At 42.6% G+C, this 26,775-nt stretch overlaps 1 protein-coding gene across 1 annotated transcript; it reads right to left on the reverse strand.

The window, feature by feature from the left end:
* Nucleotides 1-22,492: 22,492 nt before the first annotated feature.
* CYP1B1 (cytochrome P450 family 1 subfamily B member 1) lies at nt 22,493-26,517 on the reverse strand (the record flags this gene model as incomplete). Its single annotated transcript, XM_080614830.1, has 3 exons — nt 22,493-23,105; nt 24,717-25,727; nt 26,498-26,517. The coding sequence occupies 3 exons, from the start codon at nt 26,515-26,517 to the stop codon at nt 22,493-22,495; spliced, it is 1,644 nt and encodes a 547-aa protein (XP_080470956.1).
* Between the last annotated feature and the right edge of the window lie 258 nt (nt 26,518-26,775).

Raw genomic sequence — 26,775 nt, forward strand, 5'->3', positions numbered from 1 at the left:
TGGTTTTAAATGGAAATGTGAAAACTTTACAAATTAAATATTAAAATTTTATTTTATTTGTAGTATCAAGTACAGTATTAAAAATCAGACCAATTGAAGTGTTTTAATCTGTTGCAGCTGTGGTGTTTAATGGATTTGTTACTGGACCTCCCTCAAGTTTGTGAATCCTGGCTTTTTCTCTTTGAACAGTTGGCTACCATGGTGGCATCAGTGTGTCTCTGGAGAATCTAGTCGACCATATGACCATCACTAACCATTTATATCCTCTGTATATATAGCTTAACTTGTACTAGACTAATCAAAGACTTACTACTTCCATCTGAGTATGTAGGACAGCAGTGTTTTCAATAAAATGTAACAGGTAGAGAACTAATGTAGTTCACCAACAGACTGACAAAGAATTCATTGAAGTCTGTAGAAGAATAAAGGCTTTTATTTCAGGATCTTAATCTAGATGCAGGGAGTGTATCTGGAAGAGCTAAGCATTTCTGGTAAAGGAAATACAATTGGATAAAGATAACTGCTCATTGCTTTGACATATTTGATGTGTAAGATAACATGGACCAGTTTATGGCTAAGACAAGGAGGACTCATATGGCACCAATATATTGAGCTAGCAGTTGGGGCTTTAATTTTGAACAGATGTTGAACAGTGAAATTAGCAAGTAGGAACCACAGTCACCTCAACAAAGATCTAAAAATTGGGCCAGTGTGAAGGAGTATGAATACCTATGACTCATAGTAAGAGTGATTTTAACTACTAACAACAGAAGGCAATAGATACAGTAGACTGGAAGAAGACAAATACATAGAGTAACATTTGAATTTAGCCTGACTCCATGACTGTTCATAAAATACAGAGATTTCATAAACCAGGGCTGTCCATTTCTTTCAAATATAGTCTTTAAAAATACGTTTTCAGACATACAAGCATTACTTTCAGATATCTCTGAACAAAATCTGAAAGTTCAGAACTAGTTCTGAATTCTGTTATCTTCATGGTTTTCATTATCCTGAGGATCTTCAAAAGTTGAAATATGCATTGTGGTCATTTTTAATATTAATTCTGAGGGAAAATAGTTTGTGTATCTATTTTTCAATTCCAGAGTTCTCCTCTTTTTTTTTTTTTTTTTTATTTATATGTACACCATTTCAGAGAAAAGGAAAAATACCATATGAGATAAATCATATCAAATAATTCATCTGTGACAAAATAATTGACTTGTGAACAGAGAGTCTGCAGAGGTGACACATCTTGATTTTGGTAAGGGGTTTATGGTAAAGACTGCTTGTGACATTTTCATTGCCAAAGCAGGAATCATGGTTTAAATGGATCTACAAGAGTGATTTGTACTTAGGGTTGTTAGCGATTCATTGTCGCCTAGGACAATGTTAGAAGGAGGCCTTTACTTAGATCAATTTTATGCTAATCGATATACTTCATAAAATAGATTGGATTCTGCAATAGATATTTCATTTACAAGCATATATGGCCACTAAAGGCTAAAAGTGTATCAGAGGAATAGATTAGAACAAGAAGTTATTTAAATTAATTGTTGAAATTAGGTGACAAGATTTGCTTCACTTAGGGCAAATAGAAAGTATTGAACTGAACTAAATAACAGGTAAAAGATGGAAGAGACCTGGCTAGTTGTGGTTATTCTATGAAAAAGGATGTGCAGGTTCTGCTGAGTGGCAAACTAATTGTGGGTCAATAATGTAATGTTTTTGTGAAAAAGCAAATTTCCTACTAAGCTAAATAAATAAGCATTCCTCATTAAATTCACACGAAATAACCTTTTACTCTAATTATGCCTAATGAGGTCAGAGCTGGAATACTTTATCCAGTTTCAGGCACCGCACTTCGAGGAGCTTGGGGGCTAGTTGGAAAGAGTCCAGTGAAGAGAGACAATAAAGATGAGAGTGCTAGGCAATATCATTTTGTATCTAAAACTGGAAGAATTTGGTTTGTTTAGTCTGCAGGAGCAACGACTAAAGGAATATTCACATTTGTAAAAAGCTGTTAAAGTGAAGACGGTAAAAAATACAGAACCAAAAGCTTGTTCCCCAAATCTGTTCATAGGGCAAGAAGTAATTGCCTACCTTTAGATCAGGCATTTGGAGAAATAATCCTGATGGTAACTTTGTAAGGCCCTGCAGTACATTTCCTGAGAACATTATAAAATCATTTACACAGATTTTAAAACAAAGACAACTTTAAACATTGGCAGTGTTTAAGGCACAGTTCATCCTCTGGCAGAGGTTGGACCAGATGACTTCTTAAGATCCCCCCTAGCCTTCTGTCCCTGGGGAGTGCACAGCTCCAGCCCCCTACAAGCCACAGGCACTCCTGCTGAGTTTCTGTAGTCAGTGGGATTGTGTCTGCACGTACTGGCTCTACATTTAGGTCCAAACTACCTAATGAATTTGTACTGTGAAACATCTACCATCATGTTTCAAGACTTGAATTTAAAGATAGGCATCATGCTGGCCTCAACTGTTTATCGCACTTGTGCTTTTAATCCACATGTTTAAATTTTTAAAGTAAATTTCTATTTTTATAAATGAAATTACCAATTTTTCTTTTCAGCCTTTTGAATTAAGTCCATTCTTCTGTTGAAATTTTTGCTCATTACTAGTTATGTGTAGAATCACAAAATAATATCTGGGAGAGAAAAGACACTTTAATTTCAATTCTAAATTGTCTTTCATAGTTTGTAGAAATATTCCTCACACAGGTAAGAAACTGCTGGTTTACACAGCCAAGATATTTTGTGGGTTTAAAATTTTTTACTAGTTAATGTACATAAGCATTCTCAACTTTTCTGTGTTTTTACTTTGCTAATCTGAAAACCTTTATATTTGGAGCGTGTTCCCTAAGTTGTTCTCTAATTGCTCCTTGGAATAAAGCTTTTGCATTTAGTTCTACGCCTAGGTTATCTGTTCTCTGTGTCATATCTGCTGGAGAAACGGCAAGCATAGTTCCAGAGGGACATATGTTTTCTTTTTTGTTTAAAATATCCACAAGCAGACATTCACTTCCGTAGTTTTGTCTCAGTGGAGGAGCTAGAAGTTAACTGTATTAACCCCTGCGGGCCTTGAAGCTATATGGAGCAGATGGGGCTGCAGGCTGCCTGAAGCCACAGTGCCTTGGCCATGTTGCACAGTATTTCCTTCAGCTCTCTCCCTGTGGCATCTCTTGCTTGGTCTTTGCTCCAGTACATACACTGTATATTCTCCTAGGGAATTTGTCTCTTTACACATTTGTAAAAGGTGGGTTCAGGAGGCCTTTATCTGGTACCTGTGTTTCATTACATTTAAAATTACTAGTTCTGCCTTCCTTGGGTAACTGAGATACTTTTGATTTCTTGTGGTGAAGCTAAGGGCTCTGTCATTGGATCCTGGTCCCTGTGGGATTGTCCCCCTGCAACAGCAGGTGATCACCAACTTAAGTTATATTGTGGAAACGTTTAAAATGGTACACTCTCACATTACTTTGTTTAAATTATTATCTTTCCTTTTGCAGAGTCTTGGGGTGATTTACTCATTTTTATGTAGTAATACCAACATACTAACTTGTGGAATAAATTAGGAAGCTGCCCAACAGTGGAGAGTAGCTGACAAATTAGAAAGAAAAGTGAAAATTCCTCTGTCCAATTAATTTAAAAAAACCCCAATCCTAATTCCACACCTGAAACCCTGTTAATTATAGTAGTAAAAGCCTGAACTAGAACAAAACCAACCAACCATAAAGAAAAATAAAGTGGCTACCAGAGATCTGCCCAAACATATCAGCTTATCTGAATCTACTTATCTTCAGCCATCACTACCTGAACACCTTCCACAAGTACCTAGGACTGTAGGCAGTTACTGTGGATTCCAGCAAGGTCTGTGGGTTTTCTGGATTTTTAGTGCGCACCCTGGGGGTAGCCCTGTGGTGTTTACTTTCAGTGGACGCAGTGGTCCTGATGGATACATTACCCCTATGCGAAATCAGAAAATCATGCAGTGATGTGACAGTTAAAATTGTATTGCAGCAATCATGCATGTGAACTCAAGAAGGAGTAACTTTGCCTGAAAGGCAAACATTATTGTTACCTTTTTATTTTTCCTTCTGGCATAAGGTTATATTCTTACTTTCCACCACTTTCCCTTCTTCCAGACTCCCAAGTTCCTTGGAGGAGAAACAAATCAAAGTGCCTTGACAATACAAAAAGAAATAAGCTTTTCTGGCCCCATCTATGTTTGTGTAACCCATGTGTGACACTGGTAAATGAAGCACTTGAACTAAAAATGTTAAACATTAATAATTTTTTTTTTCTGAGGAAATATCTTACTTATTTCATTAAAATAAACAAGCAGTCATTCTAGAAGTATCTGTGGGAGCAATGTCCAGCATGAACTTGAATATGAACAATCTGAGCTCTGTGCTTGGTAGTGCTGCTGACCTGTAATGTGACTGGGGGGTAAGCTACTTAGCTATGTACCCAAGTTACACGATGCAAACACTATCTATCTGCTCTTCATGTCATCTTTATTAAGATTAATTATAAGCTGGTTTGAATTGAATATCTATAAGAGTTAAAAAAATAGCCACACAATACTGACTGGGAATATTATAACCTAAACGTGTCTTAAGGATACGGGGCATGAATGTGGATGTACTTTTTAACCTAGAAAACTTGAGTTCAGGTTTCTAATTCAAGGATAAAGGTAATCAACATGGCTGATGGAATGTCATCCTCCAGGTGAGAAAATGTTCTTGTTAGTCGTTCAGAAAAATGTGGCAAGACAGCAAAATGGATTCAGCAATTTAGTTGTGTTTTCCTAATCTTAGAAGATAATCATAGAATCAACTAGGTTGGAAAAGGCCAATAAGATCATCCAGCCCAACTGTTACCCCAGGGCTTCAAGGCCACCACTAAACCATGTCACTAAAGGCAGACTGATCTCCCCTCATGGCTGCCCCTCATGGTTTCCAGACACAGCCACGCCTCATTTGCCCTCTCATAGTGGCCCATGCTATATAACTGCTGCCCCTACCCCTCATGGCCATCCTCATCTCCCCTCATGGCTACAACCACCCCACCACCTGCTTCATGATTTTCCCTCATGACTACCTCTCCTGTACCCTCACGCTCTCCCCTCACTCCTCATGGCCACCCTTCCTGTCCCCTCATGATCTCCCCTCATGGCCACCCCTGCGCCCCCTCATGCTCATCCCTCACAGTTGCCCCTGCTCTCCCCCTCATGATCTCCCCTCACCCCTCATGGCCGCTTCTCAAGCTAGAACAGGAGTGTGAAAGCATTGCTGTAGCTTGATTTTTATAAGATATATTTTAACTGGCAATATTTCACTCAGTTTTTTTGATAACTGCCTACAGAACTTAGTTAAAATCTTCCCTGACAGACCTGCATAGAGGCTGTGTGGTGGGTGTGAGGCAGCTGCTGCAAATAAGCACGGCTCCATCAGCAGCATTTTGCTAGGGGAATTATCAACGATTCCCCGCAGCTGAGATCTGCTTCATTAATTGGCAGCATTAAAGGCAAGCTGAGGAGTGTTGTGTTTTCCTTAAATTGTTAGGGGGTTGTTTAATCCTTAAATTTAGGTGAGAGAAGGAACTTCAATGAAGGAGTTTTTCTTCTATCAAATTGAGCAGCAGAACAGAAGCAAACGTTTAGTATATCTACAATGGTATGAGGTAAAAGCGCAGAGGCTGATTAAGTTTACCTGCACTGCAACATCCTGATTTCTGTGTTGCACTGGCTTTACTCTGGTAGGAATGCAAGGGATCCTGTCTTATTTTAAATGTCAAATTGTAATTACATGTGCAGAAATTGTATGGGGACTACAGTTTCTGTGTTTGTGCGTCTGTATGCATACAAAAATATTTGTGTGTGTATATACACATACATACATTTAAGAGAGGAATTAAAATAGATACGACTTGCTGTGCTTTGTAGCTACAATAAGCAACCTGATTACTTTGTGAATCTTTTGAAATTTCTATCGATGTGTGAATACTTGAGAAAGATTCTTCCTGCACGTCCTTCTATAGCCTAACTTCCAAGCACAGCATTAAAACTGCTTCATTAAAGGAATTGCCACAGTTCAGCACATAATTTGACCTCCCTCTGAGAGGGTAAACAGGAAAAACGTCTGTTGAATACAAGGTATTGCTAGGTAAAGGTGAAAGATACTGTAAATTCATCTACCAGCTATCCTTGCCTTGGCTTCTCGAACTGAGAGCTTTTGAACTCTAAAGGGTTTATGGATGGAGTAGTAATCACCTCATAGTCCATTATCCTCATGTCAAAGAGAAATGGTTGTAATTGGTATCCCCAAACCATCATGTTTGCTTCTAGGGAGCCTGTGTCTGAAGGGAAGGGGTAACAGGGGGAGAGCTTTATGTGTCTGCAGGTAGGGCTTTGTTTTGATAGTGCTTTTTCGTAAACAAGCATTATGGTTTGCAGAGAAATGGTCAAGGAGTTTTGCTTACTACCCATCTGTGTTATGTTTAACTTTCTCTGGTTTCCTGAACTCAGTACTCATTCACTGAAAGTTAAAGTAACTCCTGTGGGAGTGGGAAAGGGAGAGAAATTTCAGGCAAGATTGAAACAGTCTTAGGTATTAAATCTGAGGAGACCGAAGCCCATCTCTGAACAGCTCTTGCTGAGATGCTAATAGCTGGTCTACTTACCTCTATTACACTGAATCTCTTCTAGTTTTCTTGCCAAAACAAGTGGGGTTTTCAGTCATACTCCAAGTAAGGAGAAGTTAAAATGTAATCTTAAACCAGTGAACTTTAGAAGCAGTATTACAGGGGCTGTGAAATGCTTTTTCTGCCAAGCAGTCAGGCAGGGCATTCAGCAGCAACCGTAGGCCTGGCAGTAACTTTCACCTGAGACAGCGGAGGCCCCATGGCCAGAAGAGAAGGTATCAATAAAAATTAAGTCCTCAGCAGGGCTGTGTACATCTCCTGGGCTTCAGTTTCCAAGGGTTTGGGCAAACTCTATTTTTCAGTGTTGATCTTGTGTGATTCCTTCTCTCTAGAGTTTGCTTTGATTTTTTTTCTGAGCTTTCTGACACATGGCAGTCAGAAATGAACAAATTTGGAGCCTTGGTTCAGCATTTGCTTTCTGCCTTGGTATCTTCATTACTATGTACAGTCTCCAATATATTTAATACTTGATGTGTACAGTATGTACAACTGAGGGGAGGTAACTGAGTTACTCAGTCACCATCTTACTGAACTACTTCTGATTACTTACCTATTTTATCAGTTAGGATCCCTTCTCATTTCTAGCATAAGCTTTTGTGGTTGAGTGGAGCATCTCTTTTTTTTTTTTTTTTTTTCAGTCTCCTAAAGGCTACAAAAAATATTTCTCACACTGGATACCTGTGAAACTTTGCAGTCAGGTAATATTTCACTCAATAGAATTCTGATAAAATACAGCTGATGTGGGAAGTTGAGTAGGAAGCAGCACAATTGCCCAAGTCCACGTTTTCTTTTTTCCAGTAATACAATAGATTTCCCAGTTGTTTGTGACAGATGTCAAAAGGATATCTCATATTCAGAGACAGGTCAAGGCTGACCTTCTGGCCCTTTCTGGCCATGGGGCCCCAATTTCTGATAATGCAGGCATCAGAGCAGCTGATGCACTGGAGAGATGCATGTTCTTTCAGCACAGATGAAATTCTCTGTTACATTTTGCAGAATAGTTTAGAAACCTTTTGGTGTGAAAGGATCCCATTCTGAGGATTTCTTCATGTAAAGCACTTTACACCAATATTTTTGTGCTGTGAACCTTTGAAGTGATCTTTTTAGATGCAGTACTCATCTGATTCTTCTATTTTGAGAAATACTGTATCAGTCTTTTAAGATATTTCTCCTATAGTTGACACTTGCCACTTGCAAATTGCTCTGCTTTCCTTATCCTTCGCATTCTTCTTGGTTTACAGCCAAACAACAAAGCCCTTAACTCAGCCTCCAACTCTATTCCAGAGAGGGATCCAGGTGCCCTGGAATTCAGTAGGGATTTTCTTGCTGATTTTAAGTGGAGCATTCTCACGTGTGATACTGAGTAGGGTGCCATGAAATTAACTGTCGTTATTCTGGGTTTCTGTCACTGCTTGAAGGGATGCAAATTGACAACAGATTAATGCCCTGTGAAATAAAGCCAGCCAGTGAAAATGTTCAGAGAACACTGTTTGCACATCACGAAAGTAACAGTTTCTAAACTGACTGTAAACTTAAGGGATGGGAGAAGCCAACAGGTTTTGTGGTGTAGGAAAGAAAACAGTATGCATCTACCATAATGTTATCAGATCGACAGCTCAGTAAAAAAACTTACAAAAATCATATTAAAACCAGATTGAACGTGTTACCTTTGAACTGTATTTTTCTTGTGAGTTAACCCCTTTTCTTTTTTTCCTTTTTTTTCTTTTCTTTCTTTTTCCCCTCAAGAACATAGCTTTAACATTTCACTGATCTTGATCTGCGAAGGGGCATGTCCAGCAACTGAACTTTTAAAAAAATATGTAAATCCATCATCACTAGTCTTCACTTAAAGGGAGACCACATGGCAGCCTGTAGTTCTATCCTAATAAGCAGACAACCCTGTGAGGACACATGTGGAGAAGCAGTGATGCTGGGCTACAGCTGAGTTGCCACCAATATGGTTCCCTCTCTGACAACGTGCTGCTTTGTGGAAGCCCCATCCATTTTTCAGTCATTGGAGTTCTCATTAGTCATACTGGAGAAAGCAGTGCAAACATTAAAAAAGAAAGCAATGAGAAACCCTGCCATGTCCCAGGATTCCTGCTTTGACTCCCAGCAGTTCCCAGCTGCTGTTCCACTGGGACAGAGGGATGCTGAGGAGTTTTTGTGGTGCTGGGCAGCAGTTTCTGCGGTGCCTGGGGCACAGCATTTGTTCCAGGAACACCATGTTTTGTTGATTCTGCAATTAAATGCTATGGGATTTTAATTTGCTATTTACTCATTTTTCATTTCCTTCAGTTTTGGCACGCAGACCTAATTTTGATGAAAAGATTGCCCTGGGACATGAACACTTTCCTGGAGCTGAGAGTTGGATTATCAAAGCACTTTCCTAGGATCTCCTCCTTAACACCCGTCTCTTTCCCTAGGGAAAGGGTGGGCTTTCTGTAAAGCTATGGCTCAAAATGTGCATATGGGTTTCATGGTTACAGAAATCCCCAGCAAGAGATTTGACAAGGGGCTTGACTGCATTAGTGCGCTGCTGTTACATTTAGCATTTCTGTTTCCAGGCTGGGAGTGAAAACTGTGAGCTTGCTTGGGATCTCAGCCCCTGCAACGAGCAGGGAGAACTGGAGCATCTCACAGCATTGCAGTGAGGTGCGGTTTTTCTTGGGGGCTGCAGCCTTCCCTGTTAGAACACCTAACAGCATATATGTCTGCATCCCGTGAGACTCTATTTTCTCAGTTGATGCTCTAACACTGGCAATGGCCCCATTTACTGGAGAAACCGAAGGGTCTACCATGAGGCAGAGACTTGTCTGCCGTTAAATCCCATTCTTGCCCTTGGCTTAGGTGTACAGGCCCTACCCTGAGTCGTTTCCCATGTTTGCATTTTGTTGGATGTTACTACTAGTAGTGTGCAATTTAAGGGATTACATTTAACTGTTGGTATCTGTGAGTTGGTCTGAAATAAGGTGGTCTACTAAAATCACCTGGTGTTTGGATATTTGCCATAGCATTATTTACTATTTAGAATCATAGAATAGTTAGGGTTGGAAAGGACCTTAAGATCATCTAGTTCCAATCCCCCTGCCATGGGCAGGGACACCTCACACTAAACCACGTCACCCAAGGCCTTATCCAACCTGGCCTTGAACACAGCCAAGGATGGAGCAGTCACAACCTCCCTGGGCAACCCATTCCAGTGCCTCACCACCCTAACAGTAAAGAATTTCTTCCTTATATCCAATCTAAACTTCCCCTGTTTAAGTTTGAACCCATTACCATGTTCATTTTCTCATCGACCAGCACCCCCAAGTCCTTCTCTGCAGGGCTGCTCTGAATCTCTTCTCTGCCCAACCTGTAGCTGTGCCTGGGATTGCTCCGACCCAGGTGTAGGACCTTGCACTTGGCATGGTTAAACTTCATCAGGTTGGCATCAGCCCACCTCACAAGCGTGTCAAGGTCCCTCTGGATGGCATCCCTTCCCTCCAGCGTATCAACCGAACCACACAGCTTGGTGTCAGCAGAAAACTTGCTGAGGGCGCACTCAATCCCACTGTCCATGTCACTGACAAAGATGTTGAAGTTCAAGACCGGTCCCAACACCAATCCCTGAGGGACACCACTCGTTACTGGTCTCCAGCCGGACATAGAGCCATTGACCACAACTCTTTGTGTGTGGCCATCCAGCCAGTTCTTTATCCACCAAGTGGTCCACCCATCAAATTGATGTCTCTCCAACTTAGAGACAAGGATGTTGTGTGGGACAGTGTTGACGGCTTTGCACAAGTCCAGGTAGATGACGTCAACTGCTCTACCCCTGTCCATCAGTTCCGTAGCCCTATCCTAGAAGGCCACCAAATTGGTCAGGCAGGATTTCCCCTTAGTGAAGCCATGCTGGCTGTCACCAAGCACCTTGTTGTTTTTCATGTGCCTTAGCATGCCTTCCAGGAGAATCTGCTCCAAGATTTTGCCAGGCACAGAGGTGAGACTGACTGGTCTGTAATTCCCTGGGTCATCCATTTTTTCTTTCTTGAAAATGGGGGTTATATTTTCCTTTTTCCAGTCGTCACGAACTTCACCTGACTGCCATGATTTTTCGAATATGATGGCCAGTGGCTTAGCAACTTCATTCGCCAGCTCCTTCAGGACCCATGGATGGATGTCGTCAGGTCCCATGGACTTGTGTACATTTAGGTTTTTAAGATGATCTCGAACCAGATCCTCTCCTACAGTGGGCCTAGGGTCTTCATTCTTAAAGTCCCTGCGTCGGCCTTCCAAGACTTGGGTGGTGCAGTCAGAGCCTTTGCCAGTGAAGACAGAGGCAAAGAAGTCATTAAGAACCTCAGCCTTCTCCAAATCCAGGGTAGCCAGTTCTCCTGATAGCTTCCGGAGGGGGCCTACGTTGTCCCTAGTCTGTCTTTTACTCGCTACGTACCTATAGAATCCCTTCCTGTTATCCTTAACATCCCTAGCCAAGTTCAATTCTAACTGGGCCTTAGCTTTCCTCACCTGGTCCCTAGCTTCCCGGACAACATCTCTGTATTCTTCCCAGGCCACCTGTCCCTGCTTCCACCTTCTATAAGCCTCTTTTTTCCTTTGAATTTTCCTGAGCAGCTCCTTATCCATCCAAGGAGGTCTCCTGGCCCTCCTGATGCACTTCCTTCTAGTTGGGATGCAACACTCCTGAGCTTGTAGCAGGTGATCCTTGAATAACAACCAACAGTCTTGGGCCTTCCTGCCCTCTAGGGCTGTATCCCATGGAACCTTACTAAGCAGGTTCCTGAAATTTCATGAAATGCAAGGAGGAACAACCCAAATATGTATCTGTGGGGAAGATGCTTGGCAATATAATGTTTTTTCTGGGATAACTCCTTATTTTTGAATAATTATTGTCAGGGCTATGTCCAAATTCATTCCTCTTCCTCCTGCAAAAATATGAAACTCACCTACAGTACTTGTAGTTGAAATATCTTGTGCCACCACCAGAACACGCTCTGTCAGAAAAGGTGGCCTTCCCAGCTATGAAGTATGATGTGCAAGAATATTCTTTAAGGTTTTTCTCCTTGCCAGCTTATATGGACAAACTCTGCTACTCATTGGAATGCTGTTATTAATAACTAAAGCTGTTTGGTTTTGGATGTGCAAGTTTCTCAGCAGATTAGCAGCCATAGATATAGATACCATGTTCATGTTCCCAGATTTTCTAGACTTTTACTCTTTAGACACAAATGCTGAAAAAGCCTAGAGTCTGCTATCACTACAGTCAAGTTGCCCATCTGTTCTTGTGTGGTTTCTCTGCCAGTGCAGGATAGCTCTACAGATAGCCCAAGAAATTCATCACAGGTGTTAACAGCAATATAGGAACTTTTGGATTAAATTCTAAGTACCATGCTGCCTATGAAACTACATTTTATATTCTGTTGTGACCAAGGCTGTAGTTGGAGAGTGAAGACGAAAGGAATTTGCTAACTAGGATGCAAACTGAAGCTTTTTAGGGGCTTAAACAGTTTACATGATACACCATTTTAATTGATGTAAACCCTTCCAGCAAGGAGGTAGAAGGGGATTTACCAGGATTGGAAATAATTAAAATCATGCTGAAACTTTCCTAACAGGTACTAAATGTGACATAGTGTGTGGTCTCACTGAACAGGGTTGGCTTTCCCTACAAATGAGAAAGTGCAACATCAGATGTTTCAATGCATGCACATGGATAAACAATGCCTTTATGGCATACTGCGAACAGTTTGATTTATGGCTCTTTAGATGCATCTTAAAATCTTGTTCTATGATGACTTTAGCAGGGCTGTCCAATTTCCAAGATGTGCTTCTGAAGCAGGATGAGGATTGTACCTGGTTTTTATTAACTGTATTACAAGCTAAAAATAAACCAAGTTGCAGACAGCTGACAGCAATGTGGACCCTTAATGTGTTTCATTAAAAATAATAATAATTCTCAGGGGCATGGAGGCAGAGATCAAGCTCTTTTTTGTCTCCTGGAAGCCCTTTTGCTTGTCTGGGAGTGGAAAGTAACCTGACAGTCTTTGAAATTTACTGATATTCATCGAGATCACTGGAGTTTGTTAATAATGAACTTTAACCCCATGTTTTAATTTGTCCCTGGACAAAATAAGTGGCTTTGTTGTGCTTTGCAGGCTACTGCCAGAGAAGTTTTCTGGTAGTGTGTATGAAAGGATCCTGGGGTTGTATGTCAAAAGTTGACAACTGCAAGCTCAGGAGTACAATGAGGGTGGTCTAGTGTTTTAGGGGAGGATATGGTGATTCTCTCTAATTTGTTATTTAATCATGTCTGAGTGCCTTCGTGAAGAATGGGCTCAAATGGACTTGGGAGTTAAAGTTTCAGTAGAGAAATTCATTGGACCTCTGCAGGAGTGCAGGCTGGTTACGGAGCACAAGGTGAAAGCCAGTCCCTTGAAAGGAGCCTTATGAAAACTCTAGCCTGGCCAGAGCTAGACAAATGAAAAGAAATATTCTTAAAGAACACCACTGCTTTTTTTTAATATTTACTATGTCAGCCTATGCTACTACTGAAATCCTGTTTCCCAAAAGTCTTATTTCACTGAAGCCTTTTCGAATAGCACTGCTATTTAGCAGTCAAAACTAAAAAGGCAATAAACCACATGCATTTAAGCTGAAAGCATGTTGTACCTCCTAATAAATTTGCAGACAATTTCTGTGGCACAGTTTTATTAAACATTGGTAAACAAATGGGTTTGTGTATGGGGGTTGAAGAAAAACCCTAAAAATCTGAAGTACAGTTTTGATACCTCTTTTGCTAACTCAACAGAATGTTTCTAAAGGCTGGGAAAGCAAGCCTTCTGCAAATGATTTTGGTCAATATCTGAGCAAGGATGAGAGAGCAAAGAAAGAAGAAAAAAAAGCAATACAAACCAAACATGGGAAAGAAAAAGGTAGAGTTCCAATTTCTAGTTATTTTTTAATTCCGTGGCCTGAAATCCCTTGTCCAGATCTGTGCTGACATAAATTATAATTTGTTTCGTACCTTTAAAATTTAGTTTTCTGTATCTGATAAATTTAAAAAATAGGCAGTAAAATGTAGTGGCCAGATTAGGGACTTAAGTGTTTGCAAATGTGTTCCTCCATAGGTTTTCCTCTTTTAAATCCTGAGTTCAGAGTATGACTGAAGACATGACATACACATATCATTGTTGTCTTGATATTTGGAAACGTATGAGAATAGCTGACAGTACTTTGCAAGGAATTTGGCTTTAAAATACTGAGGGGAAAGCTTAGATTCCTGATTCATCATCCTCACAATAAACACCGATTTCTGTGCTGAAACTCATTGAGCAAAACGAGTTTATTACCCATGTCTTAAATTGCATGGCTGCTTCACTTACTCCTATAGGTAAGATTGCTCAACTGTTACTTCAAGTAGCAAAGACACTGTGGTGCTATTTAGAACTTTAAAAGGATTAAAACTTTTTAGAGCAATGGGGATTTTCACCAATGGGTCATACCTGTGTATACTGGTCCCAGTGGTTCAAGAGTGGTTCTTTGTTAGAGCCTTCACTTGTGAAGCATCCTGGCCGAACCCAGCTCCTGCAGGCAAGCAAGCACTTGGTTCCTGAAGTGGAGAATTCCCTCCCTCCCTGTTTGTGCTGGCCCAGGTCTTCGGGGAGAGACAGCAGCACATGCAGTTCCTGTTAGTTCAGAAAACAAAAACATCTGGAGAAGACGTGAATGACTTACTGGCTCAGTTCAGCATCAGGAAAGCCTGTCACAGATTGTTCTGGGCAGATAGATCCTCTCCATTAGGTGCTGAAGCAGAGAGCAAATGCACATAAAATCACATAAAATCCAGCTCAGAACAGCAAGATATGGAGAGTAATGGCTGTCTTGTATGGCCTTTCCCTGTTCCTGCCTCTGTGGATGCTTCCTAAAGGAAGGTGAATAGAAGGCTTTACTCATCCAGTGGGAGTGGGATGTGTTGCTGAAGAAAAGCACTTCCTAGGACAACATTGTTTCCCAGGGTAATGCCCGTACAGGTAGGAATACATCAAGAGGAAAGGAAAGTGAACTAGTAGTGAGCATATTATTTGCTATGTATTTACTGTGAAATATCAGAAGAAAAAAGCCTATAGTTTGGTGGGTAGTTATTATTTTGAAGATAGAATGACTAGATGGGCTCCAAGAGGCCCTGCTTGATCAGGGGCTGGACTAGATGACGTCAGAGATCCCTTCCCATCTCAACCAGTCCGTGATTCTATGGCATTAGGTAGTTGGGTTAGACTCTGAAACATGGCCTGGTTAAACCAGAGTGGCTTATTTCTTCAGTCCCTAAGGAAGTATATCCCAACAGCATAAGTCTTTGTTTTTTTTCTAAACTAACTGCACCACTGAAGATGTTATGTAGCTTAACATGTCTGTTTCTAAGCATAACAAATCTAAATATCTGTCCCTAGCATATGGTGAGTAGTAAGGGAGGGACATAGTGCATCAATAACCTGAACGGTAGGTGTTCAGTATGAGCAGGTATCTATGCTTTCTGGTCAGTGGAGATAAAGAGCTGGTGGGATGAACTGCTCTCTGAAGGGGCATATGTGTATCCTTATCAAGTATAACCTGTGGTCCCTGGGGTACCTCAGCAAGCTATTGTAGCTGGGGATGGGCAAATGAGCATTAGCAGATGCTCACATTCTTTTTCCTGATTTTCATTCTCCTCCATGTGGTGAAAACTTTCTTTCTATTTTCTCAGGTCTGTTACGTTAATGTGTTTCCTTCTCTGCTCTTCTCCTTATCTCTTCTCAACTGCCCAATTTTCCCCACACTTACTCCTCCATAGATACAGAATCTTCTTGGCTATTGAGCCTGAAGAACTACTGCTCCTATTAGCATATGATCAAACCTGATTTCCCCAAAAGGCAGAAAAGTCCCTATTTAGATTTAGAAGAATAAAAATAAATATGTATGACTTAAGTTCAGTGAAATAACTGATCAGAATTCTTCTGCCAGTTAAAGTCGTGTGTAATTCAGGGAAATACTAGAAGAAAAGAAAGGGATGACAAATCCTCAGGGAGGAAGTTGCTTATAATTACATGAAGACCGTGACTATATATGAATGTAGGGATGCAAGAAGCCTTGGCAACTGGATCTTTTCTAGGGAAAACGTTATGGTCTGATCAGTCTGGGGGCTATAAAGAGACCTAAAGAGTTACTTCACTAACTGACTTTTCATAAACCCAGAAGAAAGCGTCTGTTCTCTTGAGAGCAAAAATTATCTTTATTATCCAATCCTTATGTATCTGTTCTGCTTTCACAATTTCAGATGATTGGCTGAAATGGATGCATGGAGCATTTAGTTATTCCAAGAACTTCCCTAAAGGTTTCCCTTCTGCTGTATAGTTTTATGGGCCTATACCCACTGAAAACTACTGTATATTCTTAGCTCTGGGAAGAGGCTAGATCTATTCACTCAAGCAGAAAAGTATTGTATTAGGGTAAGAGATAGCTTGTGAAGATAAGAAAGGAATCTTTCTGGCTTTCAGTAAGACATGAAAATATTTTAAAGTGCTGTATAGTGAATACATCATCAGCCAAATGTTTTGAATTCTGGCTCTGCTGATGACTTCAAGGAAATTACTACCTTATCCTTGAAAAGCAGAGGACAATATTGTCAGTGTGCATGGATCTGTGTGCACAGATATTAAATATCTCAGTCTTAATGCCAGGAGTAGGATTTTTTCGTACAAGGTTTCAGTTCAAGCATAGTGTCACTGGAGGATCTGCCTTATAATCCTCTGGGGAACCTTCTTAATTTAAATATTTACCTAAATAGGATCTTTTTAACTCCCCTCCCATAGGGGAATTCAGCCTTATTTAATTTTATTAAATATTTTCTGGGGTGGTTCTGACTGAAACCCGTTGACTGATCTGCCCTTAGCTCACTGTGGCACAAGTGCTTGTCATATACTTGGAAGATGCAGGCTGGGCACGATGTTGGGCATGATGTTAGGCACTCATGAGAAAGAATGCTCATTCAGAGAAAGCTGGTGGAAAACACTTCACTTTTATTCCTGTGCCACCTGGAAGAATTGCCCAGAAAGCTTCCCTGGAGGCATACTGTTCTAGAGTGTAGGTATAGCTCTTCCTCACTTCTGCCAGAAACAGAAAGATGAACATAGTTATGTCTCGGAACAAGTTGCAGCATGACACCATGTCCCAGCAGCTATATACATAAATGAAGGGAAGGAAAAGGAGTTTTGTTATAATGAGACATAGGTTCATTTAGGAATCCCATTTTTCATTAGCGTAATTACAGTGAAGTCTGAGTTTAATTTCTGGTGGCACTTTTTTAACTTGAATTCAGTCATTTAATTTTCTTGAACCACAAAAGATTAATAGCTTCACAATTTATTATTTTTCTCTGCAGAGTGAAAAAGTATGATTAAAAATAAGATATACAGTAGAATTAAATTTTCAAACTGCAGCTTGGAATTTTTTCACTGAATACAAAGCATAAAAGAAGCATGGAGTATTGTTTTGTGCTATTCTGCAGGTGATTGCAAACCATACTTGCTTTGTGAAGTCAAAATTTGTCTTAAATCTTGCTTTTATACTGGGAACAAAGGTGTCTCACTCCACATCTCCACCTCAGTTATGATGAGTAGTCTAAATAAGTGGAGAATGTTCTGGTTTTCTTAGAACAGAAAACACGATTATGTGAAATCCCATTTGTTACCATGAGAGGATTAGAAGCCTGTCTCTACATGATAACTGTTATGCTCTTGCCAGAGCTCAGGTTGAGAGAAGTGAGATTGTGGAAGGATGAAAACAACATCACTGAAAATATAACAATAATATCAGAGGATAAAAGCAGTTCTGGAGCATCCTGCAATATACATGTCATTCTTTCCCTAGGGGACATTGAACAAGCCTAGATACAACTGAGACACAACTATACAGCAAACTGATACAAACCTATTCCTGGTTAGCTCGCCCAAATAAATGACACTGACCTGCTCTGGGTCCTCTAGACCAGTAGTGTTTGGTGTAGTGCCCACTCCTTCCACCACCCAATGTCAAGAGTAAAATTTCCCTAAAAGGTGTTTAGACTGTTGTGGCCAGACTGTCTTTCCTCCTGATTGTTCTTGGCATTGGGGATGGTGAGGTGAGGAGGATGACAGACTCTCCATTGCTTTCTGTTGTAGACAAGGTTGTGTTTTCAAGTCGTGCAGCCTGTATGGTGCAGCCCAATCCCTCATATTTAGTTTCTAGGTTCTCCTTTTCATGTTTGCTGTGTCTCAATTCTATTACTTGAGTTTAACAGGCAGTGAGGAGTTACTATTTGGACATCATTTGTTTGTCCAAAGTTTTTTGGAAAATAATCACTCATTCTGTGTTCAGCCTGGTGTGAAGGTAACATTTGGTTCAGGTGCTGTCTTGTCTGATGTTCCCTGCTGATGTGAGTGAATGTCTTTAATGCTGTGTGGATTCTTATCACCCTAATCCTGAGTGTGTGTTCAAACAATGTAAAGTCACTCCCCTGGCATTCACTCCATTCTCTCCGCTCTGCACTCATGCAGTTGAAATGCCTTGGCATCCTGTATGTTCTGAGGTACCCATACTGATGGATCAGTGTCCCCAGACATCCAGCACAGACAGTGTAGGGAATTAAGACTCTTGTTTGATTTGGTTAGTTCTAGCTTTGTGCTTTCAGGCTGAAGCAAGATCTGCTCTGACTATTGAAGGTCAGGGCAACGCTAACAAAACAATGAATTTTTTGGTGAGTGGAGCTGTCTGAATCGTTGGCAAAAAGCCCCAAAGGAGGGCCATCAAGGCATCCACCACAGCCATCTTAAATGCCTCAGGCTGTTTGTGCTGAAGACTGAGCTTATTTTCACCTGACAATTAAGTGAGTAGTCCTGGTCTGAGTACAAATGACTGGTACTTGAAAAAACTCAGCTGCAATAATGCGAGGTGGTAAACAGCAAAGAAGTTGCTGAAACTTGAATCATTGTATCTGTGTTATACTGTATACCAAAATAATGACACCATTCATAATCCAGCCCTTTTCTTCATCAATGAAAAAGCGAGATCCACCTTCAGTGTTATCCCAAGTTGAATTTGTTATGTGGACAAATGAGACTTCTGAGTAAAATTTAACCAAGCTAAAAATGCAGCAAAGACAAATGTTAACTGCTCGTTTTCCATGACTAATTCCTCCCCTTTTCTGAGGTAAAATGTAAGCTCCCAATTGCGTAGTCTGATTGCTCTGCCTGGGTAATCTGAATCAGTCTCCTACAAGGCAGACCTATGCATCAGTCCCTGACACTAACGAAAACTTACTGGGTCTGAAGCAAAACTAGTTGGAATTCATTGTTGTGAATTTGCATTTAGCTACATTGTGCCATGACTATGCTGGTACTGACAGCTGTGGCACAGGTCCTGGACTGACCCCCATTCTCCTTTTTCGAGCAGTGTTTTTTTTCTCAAGTTCTGATGAGTCTTGTTCTTATTGTTATATTATTGCTATTTATTTGAGCAGCTCAGAACTGACTCCTGCTGAAGCCAGCAAGCTTAACTGTTAGTTCACAAGGAACGTAATGGTACACCTGAATGGTATAAATGTATGCCATATCAACTCTGCTATCTCAGCTTCCTTGCTTCCCCTCCTAGTTATGTAGTAGGGTGGTCTGACAGCTACTAGTTTTCCAAGAAACATATGCTTGTCCTAATCTTTTTCTTCCTGTTTTGTGGGTTTGGTTTTGGTTGGGGTTTTTTTTTTGTGGGTTTGGTGGTTTGTTTGTTTTTTTAATCCCTTAACTTGAATGAAAGATGGTACTAAAATTTGGGGAGATGGACTAAGTATGTGTGTGTGTGCACATACACAGAGAAAATGAGCATGAGACAACATTTGGCTTTTCTGACCCACTGAAATCACTACAACATGAGCATGAAGATTTTTAAAGTAACAGTCTTGTCTTGAATACAGCTGCTTAACTTCTTTGTGCTTTATTTCACTGAGAAAGAGCAACATGCATCTATGTAGTACTGCAGTGGTGACCTCCAGTCACAGGGTGGTGAGGGAGGCAGTGACAATGCAAACACAAGATCTCATGAGATGTGCATGACTTGCTGTTAGACATGACCTTGCCTGATTCTGAAAATTATCAGGAGTATATGGATGCCAGCATTAGTTATAGGAGGGGAGAAAGAGGAAGTAAAATGAGTCTGTGGGGTTGAAATAAGGGGAGGTGGAGATAAACTGAAATGACAGAAGGAATAACATAGCACAGGAGATTGTGTTGGCTGGGGAGAGATTCATAAGTCTTAGAAGAAAGCAGAAGACATGAGAGAATTCAGATCAATGCTGAGATGAGCAGCAGGCAGGTCTTTGGAAAGAGCATAAGCAAGCTGAACATGGATGATAAGGTATGAATAAGCAGGCAGATCTGAGAATCTGTAAAGGCAGTGTGGAGAAGAAACCTTAAAATCTAGAAATGGAAAGAAGGTGGAAAGTATACGAATAACTAATTGTACTTCCAAATCAGAAATAATAATTTTATCTTGATGTTAAAAGGCCATAAATAAACTAAGCAAAGGCAGTGTAAGAATAATTTTATTTAGTATTTTGGCAACATGATACATTTCAAAATGACCATAAAAGTTAGCTTGCTGAGCAACTGCATACATTCTAAATGAGCGCTACTACATTTCAGTAACTTCACAGATTAAATGAGGCATTATTTAACCAACAGCTAGATAGTGTGTGACCCTGCCAGACATAAGCAGTGTGAATGGATGTTGCATTAGTAGCCAATGCATAAAGCTTTTGAAGAGTACAAAATTGTAAAACTGCTTTCATTAAAATACAAATAATGATTCTTGTGTTAGAATATTCACTTGTAGGTTACATTTCTTTTTTCTTTTTTTCAATAATACTTACAAAGGTACAAGGAAAATCGTTGTGCTAGCATTTGATCTAATGTAGATCTCCATATGAAAATGCTGAGTATCTTATAAAGCTTTTCACAGGTATAGGCTAAGTTCTGGGCTATCACACTTGTACATAATTCAGAAAAACACCTGAGGTTACTCTGTGTATGTAACAGAAAGCTTTTTCTGTGTGCCATGTGAAGTCTAAACAGACTCTAAACAGGTACATTACTACTGTGTGGGGTTATGGAGCTGTACTTTTAGGCTTGATTAGTGAAGCTTCTGCTTCAGAAGGATTGTGTTGTTAACCCAGCTCTTCCCAATGTCAGTGCGAGTTCTGTCACTGCTGCAACATGACTAAAACTGCCCATCTTTTGGAAGACATGATGGAAATCATTACTTGCTTTAGGTCTCAGCAGAGCTACTCTGCTGTCTAGCACTGCACCCTTATTTTTCTAGCTCTGCTAATACTTTATTTAGTACTAAGCTGAACACAGCAAGTCACGTGAGATACTTTCATTTCTGATGGATTCCATATGTAACTGAAGGTGATCTGCTGCTCCAAAGAAGTGCCCAAAACTTTCCAAAATCAAGTATTTACATAAGGTTGTTTGCATTTTAGAGAAATACATGCAGTTTTGTGCACACAAACATTAGCCAGAGGCTCAAAGCCATAAAGTTTCATGTGTGAGTTTTAGTTTAAAATAATAGTTCGGGGTTGTTTGGGGTATTTTTTATTCCCCCCCCCCCCCCCCCAGTTAATAGGTACAATAATTAGGACATGTTATATTAGCTTTCCTTCTGTGATTCTGTTTCAAGCAATTTGTACTAAAACTACATAGTTAATTTTTGTATATACCATTTCCCTCAACCTAAGAGAATGACAAGTGAGCAGGGGTGTATTTGCTGTACACTTTACTTGAGGCTTGTGGCATCAAAATCTTAATATAAAAACCCCAAATTCTCCTGTCTAAATGCCCTGGCCAATGTGGATTTGACTTGGCTTACCTATGTGCATAGCGACAGGGCTATTAACTCTTTACTAGAGAAATACAAACTTCAGCTATACCTTTATAAGGCTTTTTAATTCAAATATCTACATTGTTAATGAATATGCTAATGAACAGATTAGCAATTGGTTTGTATCACTCTTGCCATTTGGTGACATCAAATCTGATCTTTCAAAACTTAATGATAAGTTACTAAATTATTAAAATACAATTTTATTTTCAGATGTGCTTCTTTCTTAGTCTTCTTTCTTAGTTATTTATGTAAACACTTTGGAATGCTAAAGGCAAGACTACTTGTTCAAATGATTTTCAGTAAAATGACAATGTTATTATTGAGGCACTAATGTACATCCAAGCAGTCATAACAAGTGAATTCAGAGGCAGGCTGCAGTGTTCTGAGCAACCCTTTATATAATTATTATTACTATTTTATTTAAAATAAGGGATTTCACTTTGGGATGTGGAGTCATCAAAGGCGAACTTAGAGTTAAGGCACAGTACATGGAGACAGGGAAAGGACTGTACAAACAGTTCCTGGAGATGCTCCAACCAGTCAGTAGACAAAAAGCGCTTTACAATGGCAACTTCTGTGAACAAGCTAGAAAAAAAAAGGCTTACTTTCAAATTGTATATGTTTCATTATGTACTATATCAGACTGTTCTCATGGTTTTCCTTCTAGAATTTAAGAGAGGACTGAGTTACACCTTGTGCAGTTTTCCTTCTTGCTCTTGAAACTTGTAATATCGGCTATTTTCCAGAAAGATCACCAGAACAAACTATAACTTATTTAAGTCTAAAAAGAGAGAGGGATTATCTTTAGATGCAAGGTTTGTTGCTTAGGCATTTGCTGACAGCTGATTTTCACTGGCTGCTTTCTCTGCCTGCAGTCTTTGTACAGCCTGATCAAGCAAATCCATAGTATCTCTAAGGGTAACATTCAAGGTAAATGGCTTAGGTTTAATGGTCAACCCATAGGTAAAGTCCATTTTAGGGTCCTCGTTTGGATTAGCAATAAAATTGCACTGATGCACCAATATGGAGGTAAAGAGAAAGAGCTGCACCTTGGATAACTCCTCTCCAATGCATCGACGTTTTCCCAGCGAGAAAATCATCACGCTACTAGTAAGGTCTTTATTGATGAATCCATTCTCATCCAAGAATCTTGTTGGATCAAAATCCTCTGGGTTGGACCATTTTGCTGGGTCGTGATTCACTGACCACTGATTAATAAAAATCACTGTGTCCTTGGGAATGAGGTAGCCCATTATGAAGGTGTTGGTTGTGGTGGCATGTGGGATGGTGACAGGCACGAAGCTGCTGAAGCGCATGGATTCATACAAGAAAGCCGTGATGTAGGGCAAGCGAGGCTGATCCTCGGCACATGGCAGACGGTCTCTTCCAACAATCCTATCCACTTCTTCTTGCATTTTAGCCTGCACATTCGGATACCTGCCATTTCAAGTAAGATGTGTGTACATACATAACACTTCCATAAGATTTTCTTAAAAACAATCTTTGCTGTCAGTGTGTTTTCACTGACACCTCACCCCTAACGGAAATCATGCAATTTTAGCAAAGCTTGAATATATTTTGCAGGAATGTGTAGACCCTGATGGAAAACGTTATGAGAGGAAAAATCCAAATTTCCCATGCAATGGTGGTGTTTTAGATTTGCTCCATTTTCACTTGAATACCACAGGGAACTGATTCTCAACATAAAAAATTAAACTTAAAATGTGCTTAAATTGAATACCCTGATCCAATTTTGAAAATTCATTCTAAACCTGAAATTACTTGTCTCTTGTAAATACTGGGCTTTCCGTGGGAACTAGAACTTGGGTTTTTCAGCTCTGTACATGACTTCAAAAAGTCAGCACAGTTTGCTGTCACTAGACATACTGCATACATATGTTTCAGTTTAAAAACCTGCTAATAATTGTCAAAATAGTTTCATGAACACCCCACTATTAAGCTTACGTACACTTTTTCTAATTGATGTCAAAATATGTTTTCTTCATAATCTATTTTAAGATGACTGACTTGAATTCTGGATAGTTTGGAAGACTACACAGTAACGAGGCAAGATCAAGATATTAACACATTTTGGTGATTTTCTTTTGCTTGTCTAAAAGCAGGCGCTCCTCCAAGGAGCCTCTGTTTGCTGAAACTATCCAAGTTTGGCTTTTGTGTCCTTGCCTTTTCCTCCTGCAGCAGAAGTGCATATGGAATGCTGGGCAAATGTAAGAAACAAGGAGAAACCCAACAGTTTATGTGAACTCCAGGCACTGTACCCTTAGCTCCAAGTGTGAAATATTTGCCTGTTTTCCAGCCGGGAGATAATGTTTTCGCAACTCTATAAAGTATGCAGATGACGAAGACAAAAGCCAGGTTAGGGAAGGCGATCAGTACTACGGCTCTTTCTGTTAAGCTATGTAGCCCAGCTAAACTTCCACCTCCCACCCCCCACCCCCCGCCAAGAGCTGGTCAGGGCAGTGCGAAGACGACTCTCCGCGGGCTCGGCCTTCCCCCGAGTCACACAAGGCACACGCTGCTGGCAAATTCACGGAACAGCGGGTTTGTAAACTGGTGCGCCAACTCTTTATGTTTCTTAAACAGTTATCCTGTTCCTATGATCTCTTTGATCTGGCCCTGGTAAAATCTGCTGCTTTCAGGCTTTACTCGGCTGCCTTTTTGCCAGGCTCTCTTTATGCACCATTACCCTACGGCCAAAATAGGGTTTGGTTTGTGGGGTTTTTTTAGCCTTTCTTCTCCTTGCTTTTTTCCTAGCTGCTTCCCCAGCACCTCCGAGTGAGTGCGCCGGCGGCGGCAGCGGGGCTGCGGCACTACCCGCCTCAATGCTGCGAAGGGCGGCGGGTCCCTACCCAGCTTTCTGAGGACAGGAGCGGCTGAGGCGCTCCCGCGACGGCTTTTAACCTCGAGGCGGCTTTGCCCGTGCAGCGCTATTTAAACAGGGGCGGAATGCTCCAAGGCTGGAGCTCGCCCTGTGTGCCTCCTCCCCGGGCAGGTGGCGCTCCCCGACCTCTCCCCGCCGGCACCTACCTGATGAGGAAGATGAGGAGCCACTGCAGGGCGGTGGAGAGGGTGTCCTGGCTGGCGCCGAAGATATCGGTGACAGTAGCAGGCACGTGCTCGAGCTGCAACCGCGGCTGTTCCCGCTGCAGGCGGATGAAGGCGTCCATCATGTCGCGGGGGGCGGCCCCCGGGCGCAGGCTACGCTGGTGCTGCAGGAACTTGCCGCGCACGAAGCTGTAGAATTCGCGGTTGAGGTCGCGGAAGGCGCGGTACGCGGCGCGCACGGGGCTGGGAAACCGTTGGAGCCAGGGCAGCGCGTCCACCAGGCTGCCGGCTCCCACCGCCCGGCCGAACTGCTCGTTGCGCCCCACGAGGCGCAGGAACTCGCCGTCGCCGTGGCTGTAGCGGCGGCCGAAGCACAGGGCGCTCATCACGTTGGCCACAGCCACCACCAGGACCCGCGACGGGTCGAAGAAGGCGCCGCCGGCGCTGCCGCGCACCAGCAGCGCCACCAGCGCCCGCGCCTCGCCCAGCAGGTGGCGCTCCAGCAGGCGGCGGGTGCCAGGGCTGCCGGTGGAGAAAGCGCGCACCGTGGCGTGCGCCGCCCGGCGGTGCAGCTTCCACAGCTCCGAGTACCCGCCGAAGGCCAGGCTGCGCCCGCCCGACACCAGCCGGAACGACGGGAACGGCGGCCGCCCCGCGAACGCGGCCCCCTGGCGGACGAGCGCCTGGCGGATGGCGCTCTCCCCGTTCAGCACCACCACAGGCCAGCGCCCCAGGCGCAGCTGAAACACGGCGCCATAGGTGCTGGCCAGGCGGGCGAAGGAGAGGTGCGGGGCGCTGCCCAGCTGCGCCGCGTTGCCAATCAGGGGCCAGGGGAAGGGACCCGGCGGCGCCTGGCGCTGGCCCTGCCGCCGGTGCTGCTGCAGGAAGAGCTTGCCCAGGTGGATAGCGGTGAGCAGGCAGAGGAGGAGCAGCAGGGAACTTTGCAAGGGGGAGATGCCGCCCAGGGCTTCCCCGAGTTTCTCGAGGGCCATGCTGCAAGGGAAAGGGAAGGGGAAAGGTCAGTGGGCAGCGGCCTTGCTGCCAGATCTCCATCGACCGCAGGCAGGGGCGAGCGGGCAGCGCTGGCGGCCGGCTCGGAGTGCGACTTTCTGTGCTCTCCTCGTGTACCTAAAGCCTGCCCGGATCCTGTGCGAAAAACCGAGGCGTAATCGATAATCAAGTGGCAAACGGTCAGTAAGGGATCCAAGGCATATTTGGCGGCCGGGCCGGTGCTTTTATTCCCTGCCCCCCTCCCGGTAGGGAAAGTTTTCAGAGGGAGATCCAGAAAGTGACGGCTGAGAGAGGCAGAAGGGGAGGCACAAGGATGCTTTGCCTGACAAGCCTTTGCAGATGCCGGCAGCCGCCGTGCGCTGGAGACAGGTTCATCCCGGCGCTGCGCATCCCGCCTCCCGGGGAAAGATCCGCTGCGAGAAACCGGCTCCCCTCGCCGCCGTCGGAGCTTCCTCACTGCTCCGGAGGGGAAGCCTCCGTACATGGCCAGCGAGCCCGCTCTGCACTGAGCCCTTACCTCTTCCCTGCACCTCCGTGCCCGTCGCGGCAGCTCAGGTTGGCGGCCGGCGGTCCTGACGACGGGCTGCTGAGGATGCCTGAGCTCCCGGAGCGGAAAACCCGACTGGTCCCCCTTCCCATACCCGTACCCGGGGACCGCCCGCTCCTACCTTCTGTTCCAGCCATTCTGAAGCAGCGAGGGGAGATAAGGGGTGAAATACACGGTCACCTCGGCCGCCCGTAGCAGAACTGACCTGTTGCACGCTCCTTCCATACGCGACCTCGGGGAGGATGGAGAGGAACCGGGAAGCCGGCGGCAGCTCTAACAGGCAGCCCCGGGAGGAGAGCGGCGACGGCAACGTTCAGATCCCAGCCTCTGGGAAATTCATTAGGAGTCCCGCTTCCTGTCACCCGCAGCTTGAGATGTTATGTGCAAGCAAATGCCAGTTGCACCCGATCCCGGCTCAGAGTTATTATCACCTTTCCAGCGATTTTAACCCTTGGGACCTCTCACCGCTGGCAGGCACCTGCC

Source organism: Psittacula echo (assembly GCF_963264785.1).
Source record: "Psittacula echo genome assembly, chromosome: 4".
In the NCBI taxonomy this organism is placed as follows: domain Eukaryota; kingdom Metazoa; phylum Chordata; class Aves; order Psittaciformes; family Psittacidae; genus Psittacula; species Psittacula echo.